This window comes from Tetrahymena thermophila (genome assembly GCF_000189635.1).
Source record: "Tetrahymena thermophila SB210 genomic scaffold scf_8254429, whole genome shotgun sequence".
Classification (NCBI taxonomy): Eukaryota; Ciliophora; class Oligohymenophorea; order Hymenostomatida; family Tetrahymenidae; genus Tetrahymena; species Tetrahymena thermophila.
In genome coordinates, this window is record NW_002476210.1 from 118,863 (window position 1) to 129,425 (window position 10,563).

The 10,563-nt window shown below is 22.9% G+C and overlaps 4 protein-coding genes across 4 annotated transcripts; 1 reads left to right on the forward strand and 3 right to left on the reverse strand. All coding sequences in view use genetic code 6, as the record gives it.

Moving 5' to 3' along the window:
• Positions 1 to 98: 98 nt before the first annotated feature.
• TTHERM_01043330 (hypothetical protein) lies at positions 99 to 2,757 on the reverse strand (the record flags this gene model as incomplete). Its single annotated transcript, XM_001030679.2, has 2 exons — positions 99 to 2,552; positions 2,722 to 2,757. 2 exons carry the CDS (start codon positions 2,755 to 2,757, stop codon positions 99 to 101), a joined length of 2,490 nt encoding a protein of 829 aa, XP_001030679.2.
• A 746-nt stretch (positions 2,758 to 3,503) lies between these two features.
• TTHERM_01043340 (hypothetical protein) lies at positions 3,504 to 6,004 on the reverse strand (the record flags this gene model as incomplete). The annotated part of the gene is made up of 4 exons (XM_001030680.2): positions 3,504 to 4,021; positions 4,073 to 5,435; positions 5,562 to 5,711; positions 5,768 to 6,004. 4 exons carry the CDS (start codon positions 6,002 to 6,004, stop codon positions 3,504 to 3,506), a joined length of 2,268 nt encoding a protein of 755 aa, XP_001030680.2.
• Positions 6,005 to 6,679: 675 nt separating this feature from the next.
• On the reverse strand, positions 6,680 to 7,703 carry TTHERM_01043350 (glutamine cyclotransferase; the record flags this gene model as incomplete). Its single annotated transcript, XM_001030681.1, has 2 exons — positions 6,680 to 6,953; positions 7,018 to 7,703. The coding sequence occupies 2 exons, from the start codon at positions 7,701 to 7,703 to the stop codon at positions 6,680 to 6,682; spliced, it is 960 nt and encodes a 319-aa protein (XP_001030681.1).
• A 337-nt stretch (positions 7,704 to 8,040) lies between these two features.
• Positions 8,041 to 10,136, forward strand: TTHERM_01043360 (CDK5RAP3-like protein, putative; the record flags this gene model as incomplete). The annotated part of the gene is made up of 9 exons (XM_001030682.2): positions 8,041 to 8,080; positions 8,134 to 8,277; positions 8,344 to 8,539; positions 8,599 to 8,890; positions 8,956 to 9,077; positions 9,131 to 9,206; positions 9,263 to 9,559; positions 9,625 to 9,830; positions 9,890 to 10,136. The coding sequence occupies 9 exons, from the start codon at positions 8,041 to 8,043 to the stop codon at positions 10,134 to 10,136; spliced, it is 1,620 nt and encodes a 539-aa protein (XP_001030682.2).
• Between the last annotated feature and the right edge of the window lie 427 nt (positions 10,137 to 10,563).

The window sequence follows — 10,563 nt, forward strand, 5'->3', positions numbered from 1 at the left end:
TTAAAAAATATTTTAAAAATGACATCCCTCACAATGTTGGATTTTTTATCTTTTGAAGATAGAGGTAAAATGTTAAAAGTAAAAGGAATTCATTTCTATCATTTATTTTTATCTTTATTTTATGTATCTGTCATAGTTTCCCAACAATAAAAATCTTACGAAGGGGCAATTTATTAATCTTCCTTAGGCTAATCAGGTTAAGCTCCAAATGTTTATTGATAGAACACTTTTGCTTCATTTACCTCTTATTTTGAAACAGAAGAAAGAGATGAAGTTGAAGGTATAGAGATAATATTCGGTTTTTGTTTTTAACTTGTTTAATTAATATTTATTTCTGACTGTTTTGTTTATTTTTAATCGCTAACATTTACTTCTATTTAAATTGAATTACTTTACTCATTAACATCTGAAAGCTATTCCTAACAGAGAAGATCTAATGAATTTAGAACAGTTGGTTACTTAAATTTATTTGTATTTGATTCTTATGATTCTTCAATAATAATTTAGTTTGTAATTAATTTATCCTTTATGTAACTATCTGTTAAAGATTTGTTGTTTGGGAATGAATTGAGCTATGAGTTTGTAAATGCCTAAAATGAAGGTGATTTTCTTAAATCGTTTTCGTCTTCATTTTATGTGTAAACAGTTGACTATGTTAACTTCATTAGTTCGTCTATTAGAAAAGCATCATTTTTCATAAATACATTATCAACTTTTTTATTTGGTAACAAAATATTGGTTTCTAATTTCTAACCTACTGACTCTTGCTTTAAAACAGGTATTTATTGAACGTCAGGCTATTGTTGCTGTTACTACTACTACTGCTATATTGATTGATTTTTAAATAGCAACTGATGTTATTGCTATTGCAGCTATAACTACTACTTTTTTTATAAATTTTAAAATTCTTGCTAAATGGTGTTATTCTATTTATTAGGTTAAATAGTTTGTAATAATTATTTTTATGCTTGAAGTTTTTATTAATCTTGTATCTATTTGTCCTTTTACTATTAGTAAAAAAGAAGTTATTATTGCTGCTATTAAATAAACTTTTCATCTTAAAGGAGAGTTTATTTTATTTGATTTTACTCTTCTTGTTTAACTTAGCCCTTAGGGTTTTTATTAGAAACAAAATATTCATTGATTTTCTTTTAAGTTTTTTATTATTTATAAGGAGTTGATCTAAGTTGATCTATGTTAGAATTGCTATAGCTTATACTGTTATTATTTTAGTTACTCTCACTAAATAAATTATTTACACTTCTGCTTAATGGTTTATGATTGCTATTTGGGCCAGTTTAGCTTATGGCTTCTAATTTTTATTGAGTGTATTGTTCATACTAATCTTATAATTATTTTTCAAGCAAAGGCTAGAAATTTAAAATATCACTTGTAAACCTTTTACTATTACTATTACTGTCAAATCTCTAGTTACTAATACTATTACTATAGCACTAGTTTTAATATATGAATGGTTGATTATTATTTTCTAAATTTTCAACTCCCTTTTTAATTACCTAAGTGTTATTGAAAATATTATTTTATTCAACCTGAGAAACCATCATTAAACTAGAACTACTATTTATTAGTTAGCCATGTTGATTCAATTGATTATTGAAATTAAATTATTGATTATTAAAACTATTGTTATTGTTGCTATTATAACTATTTAAAGTACTGTTATTATTATAACTTAATAGTTCGTCATCCCTTTCTTGAGTAGAATTATAATTATTGTTACTTTAGAAACTGTTCTTCTCTTTTTAAAATGATGTTGTATCCTTTTCCAAGAATCTAACTGGTTTACTACCAATAGCCAAAGAAGTATAATAAACATTATTGGTAGGAGGTATAGCTTTTCTGATATCTTAAAATATTTTGTTTGTTCTCTCCTTGAACTCATCTAGCTTGAGCTACTGTTGCTATATGATATCTTCGTATCTTTTCAGTAGGGCGAAGGTGTTATTCTCTATTTCTATCTCGTCAATATGAAGTTTTAACTTAGAACTTTTTTTTTCAATTTTTGATATCTTAATAGCATTTTTAATAGATTCTTTTCTCATTTTATCATAATCTTCTTTTTATTACTTTACATTAGCTTAATTAATTCTTTTAGAATGTAAAGCAAATTCAACAATAGGTATTTCTTATATTTACGGAAATAGCTTTTTAAAATCATTAAAATCTTTAAACATCTCTTTTAAATCTGTGGCTAAGCGAAATAAAGGGCCATCAATTACTTCTTAATGAAGTTTACGGATCTATGAATCTATTGATGATATATCAATTACAAAATCCTTAAAATGATCTGCATGTTTCTTCTTATAGCACTTCTCGCAGCAAAAATTCACTTCTTAACTTTCGATGCATTTTTGTTAAATACAAACTTTTGTTTTTTGGCAATTCTCACAAATGTCTTCACTTTTAGAGCCTCCTGAGCTTCTACTGCTCTAAGCTTTTTCAATTAAGTTTGGCACCTTTGAATTAAGAGAAGGAAATACAGTGAGTGGTCTTTAAGAAGACTACTTAATAGAACTTTGCAATGAGGTTTCCTAAATACGAATATATTTGAATGACAAATAACAGTAAAAAATAATGTTGCATGGTTGATATATGAATGTTTATTATGAAATCAAAAATCAAAAATTGAATCCAAAAAAGAAATCAAAGAGCATTAAATCACATAAAATACAAATTAATTAGCAGATAAGTACTGCTTACCTGTAATTAATTTTCTTTTTCCATTTTTACCTCCATACATAAAGCAATTTGATGCCAGTTTTATTGATTGATTAATCAGTATTACCTATATGCGCTCTAAATCCCTATGATAAATTAGGTAAAAATAATATTAAATTATTTATAATTATCAAAAATTTTGATCTATTTAATTCTTTGAGCCAAATATCAAAAAGTTTGAAATTTTTTTCTTAATATAAGTTTTTTATGAAATATTTTCTTCCTTTTTAACTTAAAGTGAATTATTTTTAATTAATTTTAATACAACAAATTTCATTAAAATATTCAATTATTAATACACATTTTAAAAAAACAACTAACACCTAAGACAACAAATATAAATTTTATTTATTTTTTGAAATATTAATCAATATATTTTACTAAAACTATGTAAGGAAATTATGATTTTTCATTTATTTTTATTAAAATTAAATCAAAGCCATAAACATGTAAATCTATAAAATTAAATTAGTTTTTTTATTTACAAAAAGATGTTGGAAAATTTGATATAGATATAATTCTTAGTTAATTAACTTAGTTAGAGTTTTTATTATATCTTTAAATATTTTTTTACTTTTTCTATAAGATAAGTCTAGAAATTAATAATAAAAATCATCAAGATTACAAATGTTGCTATTTATTGCACTTTAATAGACGCTGATTTTAAAATTTTATTTATTATTACATAAAAATGTTGACGTCTAAAAATTAATTTTAACAGAATTAAAGGATAATTAACTTTTTTTTACTTATTAATTACTTAATCAATCAATTTCGCTATTCTATAATTGATCATTTTAGTTAGTATGCTCTTTTTGTTGACTATTCTTAAAAATTTTAGGAGTATTTTATTTTTCAACTGATTTAGGACTTTAATGCTTCTTTTAAAACGACTTATTTTGTGAATTATTTTAATAAATATCTTCTTAATTTTATTAATTATTACAGAGTTCATCTTATTAATTATCATATTGACTATTTTATTAATTATTTTACCAACATTTTTTTTCAGTTGATTTGATTTTAATTTAAGAATTTTAATTTCGAGTGATCTCACCTTCATTTTATTAATTATTATTGTGTAATTCATCAGTTTCATAACCATTTTGTGAATGAATGAAACTATTTTTTTGATTAATTTTTTATTTACCTTGAAAAGATTTTTATTCATCACTATAATCAAATTCTGTCTTATAATCTTCTTAATGATTTTATTAAAGTTTCTCTGTAGATTTAGAATAGTTTTTTTCTTCTGAAAGCCATTTTTTACTACTATTATCACCTTTTGTTATTAAAAAAATATATAAACTTATCAATAAATTAGCTATTTTACCATAAATGGGTTTGGTGTACATCATTTCCTCTAAGTCTTCTTCTATTTGTTCTGTACAATGAGCCTTAGATTTTCTCTAAAGGCTTCTGTATGTTTCTTCATCATGCACTTATTCATGGATTACAAAGTTTTCATTCTTTTTGGGTGAAGGTATAACTATTTTATTCATGTAGTAGGTATAATCATCCTAATCATTATACAATTTTTATTTTTTTTAGTCAAGTAAACATATATCATTGTGTAATTCTTTTTCCTAAATCTCAAATTACATTATTTTTTACTCAAGCTCATATAATTCCTGTTCCTGTCGCTTTATAATTTCTTATTTTTCTTTTTTGAGCTACTAAATTTCAATCTTTTTGTTTTCAGAATGATTAAGTTAATCTTCTTATTCATCATTTTGATTTAAATTTGTGTTTGATTTATACTTAGTCTTAAATTAATTTAGAAATGATGAAAATTAGTCTTTTGAGACTGGGACGATCCCTTTACTTTCATTTTGTTTTTCAATATTTTCTATTTCTGATTTAAGGTTTTTAAAGTAAATTTAATTTGGCTCGCAAATAAAGGGTTTACTGCTTGAATTACTCTAAATTATACCACCCTTTTTTAGAGAATTTATATACCCATCATACATACTTTGATTTTGGCTCTATTATTATGGATGGTCTAATGTTGATAGAGTTGTATCGTTAAAGCCAGTTTTTTTATTTCCTGTTATACTTCTAATCTTTTTTTTTGCATCAAGACTCTTGATTGGGTTCACTTTGTAATCAGAGCTAGTATAATTTTCTTAGTCTGAATTTATAGCTGTGCAGTTCAAACTGTTTTAAGAGTTTCTTTTTTAAGGCAATCTATAAATACTACTTTATTCTTCTTACTTAATCTATCCATACGCTTTCTTAATATCAAGAGAATCTTTATCTAATTTATCTTAATTTTATATAGGACGCAAAATTATTTTATTTCTTAGACCTGAGGACTAGTATTGATTATTTGACTTTGGAATCGCTTAGAGTTTGAAATCATTTTTTTTAACAAATTCTTAATTAGAAATTCTACCTGATTAATCTTAACTGCTACTATTATAAGCATTATTAAAACTGTTAGCATAAAGAGTATTGCTATTATTTATGGAGTTATTTAAAAAGTTCATGCTAGTATTGTTTTGATTTATATTAGAATTTTCTTTAGTGCTATTTAAATTAGTGGTATTGCTATTATTTAAAGTGTAGTTATTAAAATTAGTTGAGTTATTTATTGAGATCTTTGGAAACTCTATTTGTTAATAATTTTTTTCTTTTTCTTTTAATACTTCTTACTATTTAGAATCATCATCGCCTCCCTCTTGAATCTTTATTGTCTAATTTTTAAGAAATTGAATCAATAAAAATTATTAATAAAAATAATTTTGTTTTGTTTTTTTTGAGTTGTAGACCATTTAAGTATAATTTTATTAATGAATTCATAAAAAAAAATTAAAAGCTACTCTGATATCTTTAGGTTCGCTTTCACTTTTTTATTTTAAATTTGGAGCTGTCATATGAGAGTTTTTGGTATTATTTTAATTTGTTATCCTTGTTGTATCATCTTTTGATATTTGGTCATCATCGCTTGTATGATTACTCCTATTTACAATCTTACAAATTAGACAATAATTAATTATGATGGATGAACCTAAAAATAATTATTTACTTTACTTAATTTATTTAAATATGGTTTTATTTTTTTATTTACGAAAAACTGCTTTAAGTGCTCATCATTAATAGGGTCATAATTTAACTTTTAATTTATAACATCTCCATTCAAAACAAATCCTCCCTCTCTATTTTTCAATTCTTGAATGGCAATTTTCTTCACCAATGGCTTTTTTATATGGTTTCTATTTATCTTGCATTCTCCCTAGCTTGGTAAATTTTTTATTGATTTCATATCTTTATTTTGATAATGAGCTAAAATAAATATTTGCAATAATTCGCAATTTATAGTAGTTTATTAGGAAATACTTTTTATGCGACTTTCAATTTTTACTATTATTAAAGAATTAGCAAAGTTGGTTATTGATGGAATAATTAATTCTTTTTCTAAATATTAGCCAACCGCAAACAAAAATCAATTAATTAGTAATCTATATGAATTAATAACGATTATATTTTCAAAAGCTAAAATAATAAAAAATATAAATAATTATATTCAATTAATTGTTTATATGTACATATATATAGTTTTCATATTACTATAGTTAGTCAATATTTCTGATATGTATTAAGTAATCAAATAAACAAACAATGTAACTCAGTCCAATTATTTTTATTTGACCAATTTTATATAAAAATCTATACATTTTAAAATATTATCACAAATAAAAATAAAAAAAATTCATTAATTCATATATAAAATAGTCAAATTTATTGCCAAACTTCATCAATTAAAATATTTCAGTGCTAAATTTCAACAGAGCATTAAGTTTTACTTTGCAAATTATTTTTTGAAAAATTAACTTAATAATTCATTCGTATATAAGTAAATTTAACTAAAATGATTTTTTTAAAAATATATTTTAAGATGATTTACATACATTCTTTGAATTATTATAATAAACTATATTCACTTATTTGGAAAATCTAATAGTTAAATTTAATATATAAAAGGCCAGAACTTTCCTGTAACCAGTAACGTATCAGTCAACTCATCAAAAGCAATTCCATTAAATACAAATCCTTTATTAAAGTACTAAGGATCTTTTGTAGCTTGAACAACTTCTTTTGCTAAGAATTACATATCATATTCTTTTTCTACTTGGCCTGTAATCATATTTATAACATAGATAATATTACTATAGTATTAGTTTGCCAATAAATATCCTTTGTATATTTCTAATCTATTTATATATTGTTTTATAATTATTTAACTAATTTAATTATATTAAATTTAAAATGTTTTACTCATTGAAATAAGTACAAAAATTTGAATTTGAGCATCCTTTAATTTGCAAACTATTTTTAAGGACTAGATTTTCATCAAAGAAATATATTTTATTTGATCCATCTGTAACTATCAAAGAATTATTGTAATGAGTTAATCCCCAGCCCTCTTTTATGAAGCTTGGGTAATTAACCTTTTTATTAACTATTTTCAATTCATGATCAAATACTAGCATATGATCTTCTTTATATGTAAGGACATAAATTTAATTATTATATAAAGTACATCCTTCAGCAAATATTCTATTATTAAACTATTAGCTAAAATTAAAAGCACCTATTGGCTCACTTATTGAATTTTGATCTCTGTCAAATTTTAAAAAATGAGCAGATGAAATTTCATATAATCCTGAAGTTTCCAGAATATGAGTTGAGTTATAAAACATAAAGCATTAAGTATACTAATTTGGTTATCTATTATATCTTTCAAGAATCTTATAGTTATTAACTACCTTCTCACCATATTTTACATTTGTTATTTTTTATTCTTGAATTATATTATGCTAACTTTTCTTTTTCATAACTATATATCCAACAAACGCTATTATAATTCCTACTAAGAAAACCCATATGAGCTTCCCTTTTTTTTTTTCGTTGCTTTTTTTGAATTATGGCTATTATTTAGCCTTTTTATTATCCTTTGTCATAATTCAGTTTAATTATCTCTTTATTAAATAAGATATTAAAAATTATATTTTTTGAACAAATCTTTATTAGGAATAAATTAATTAATTAATTGATTTACAGGTATCTTGAATTTTTATCAAAAATAGTATGACCTTTCTGTCTTAATTAATAATTGAATAAATCTGAAAGAATTTTTATAATAATTATGAATGCAAATATTTTAATTGAAATGCACGTGCTTGTATTTAATATAAAAAATTAAACATAAATTATTAGCTTAAGCCAAAATTTTATCTTTTACATAATAAAAATAGCTTTTATCAATTAAAAATAAAATAAATTTATAATTATACTTAAATGACAGATATTTTAGATATTAAATACTAGGAATTGATTGGTATTGTTTTATAATTGACAGGAATTTATTTAATATATTTTTTGTTTATTTAGAATGGCTTAAAAGCAGAAATTAGATTCCTAAAGAATGGACAAAGCAATTAAAGGCTGTATAACTTAAAATGAAAGAGTTACTTGATAAAGTAGATTAAATATAAGATAAAAATATTGTATCATATATCAAAGAAAATAAAGAAGGTATCAATTTTATTAGAGTTCATCAACAATGCTTTAAATTTCCTTTTTTTTGATATTTCAAATAAGAATTCAGCTATTATCACCTAGAAAAAGTTATTGCTATGCTTTTGCAAACACCTGAAGCTCAATAAAAGAGCTTCTTTGGAGGCTATACCAATTAGTTAATTAAGGATTGGATTGCCATAGAAAAATTCTACAAAAAAGAAAATATTCACTTAATTAGTTTAGCTAAATTACTAATTCAAAATGTTTAATATGAAATGTAAAATAACTCCATTCTTATATTAATTAGCAATTAAATCTTTGAATAATAATAAATAGTCCAGGATTTACTAAAAATGTCAGTATGCTTGAGAACTAAATCAAATTTTCTACTTAAAAGAAGCAGGATTTTGAAAATACTATAAAAAAATAATAAGCTGAGTATGAAAGTTAATGTGCAAAGTTAGGAGTAGAAGGTAAAAACTTAGAAGAAGAAATAGCAGCTCTAGCTTCTAAATTACCTGAACACTTTTAAAAAATTGAAGATGCAGCAAAAACAGAATTAATTTAGAAAGGTCTAACTTACTATTATGATTTCACTATGTATGTTAATAGCAAATCTACCAAAGATGTAATAAAATTGATTTTTTATTAAAGAATTATCTATATTCATTCCTTGTTAAATATATTTAAAAGAGCATTAAGCTTTCTTTACTCGATGAGCTTATTTTCCATGGTGATGAACCTATTTCAGTTTATGAAAAAAGAAAAGGTGGATAAGAAATTACTGCAGAAGATGAAAACCTCATTAAAATTAAGTATGATTTGCTTTAGATTGACAATTGAAAATCAATATTTAATTATCAAAAAGATATGACTGGTATCAGAAATTCTAACAAAATAAGAAAGAAGAAGATTAAATAGATTGGAACATAGATATTACTGATGTAAGTTAACATTTTTAAAATATTGTATTCATTCATTATAAAAAAAATATGCAAAGGTTGCTAACACTTAAGAATAAGCTGCTGGAATTTGCTGGGATATTGAAGATAATACCAATAAAGAAAGTGAAGGAATCAATTGGGATTTTGGTGCAACTGCCCCAAGTTAACCAGCTGAAAACCAAACAGCAGAAGTTGTTGAAATTAATTGGGATATCAGTGATGCAAACGCTGTCTAGTAATCTGCTAATGTAGATTTAAATATAGAGGATTTAACTTCTAAGAATTTCTAAGAAGTTGAAACAATCCTTTCAAATAGAAATTATAGAAATTTAATTATTAGTAACATCAGTGAAGTAAATAAAATATTGCAATTTTTTTTTTTTGTTGATTATTAATTTGAGATTAAATGAATTAATAGTTGATATAATTCTTGAATCAAAGATACTTGGAATCTAAACAATATTCAGCTAATAGCATACTACAGACTTATGAATCTACATAAGAAGGTTTATTAGATATAAAACCAGAAGAAATTAAATAGATTAAAGATTCGTTTGAAGGGTTGTTAAATCTTATAACAAACTTTCAGTTCCGTTAGCTTCTTTTATTTAAAGAATAACAAAAGTAAACTAAAATAAAAACTTCATTAACTATTAATTTTATTTAAATTAAACTAAAAATAGGTCATGTGATAGAATCATTGCTTAACTCAATTCTTATAAAGAAAACATAAAAAGATATGAATAAAACATTAAAAATATGATTAAAAAAGAATTGGAAAATGTTGATTAAGTTAAGGAATATAGCTCCAATAAGTAAAAGAAAGTTATTTAAGCATTAGAATTAAAGGATGTAGTTGAGAAAAAATTAACTGAAGCAATAAAGAGAAAGTGCGTTTTAGTTGGAGATATTACAAAGTTAAAAAAATGAAAAAAAATAAAATCTTATTCTATTCATTTTATTTTTTATTAATTGTCTAATTTTATTAACTCAAAATTTACAAAAAAATATTTCAATTATTTATAAATCTAAAATTTAAAATTCTTTTAAATATTTTTGAATTTAATAATTAATTTGACCTTAAATTTGTTATTATAATGCAAAATCACAATAGACTCTTCTATTTTATTAGATTATATTTATTTATAAGAAGTATATAAAATGACTATTTTTTTTTTAGCTTAATTATTTACTTATTAAATTGTTTATTTATTTATTGAAAAAAATTAATCATTTACAATCTAAATAATATTCATTAATTTAATATTTTACCTTCTGATTTTCCTTTTCTATTAAAAAATAAATTAAATTTATTTAATTACTAAAATTTTGTTTGGGGTTGGGGTTGGGGTTGGGG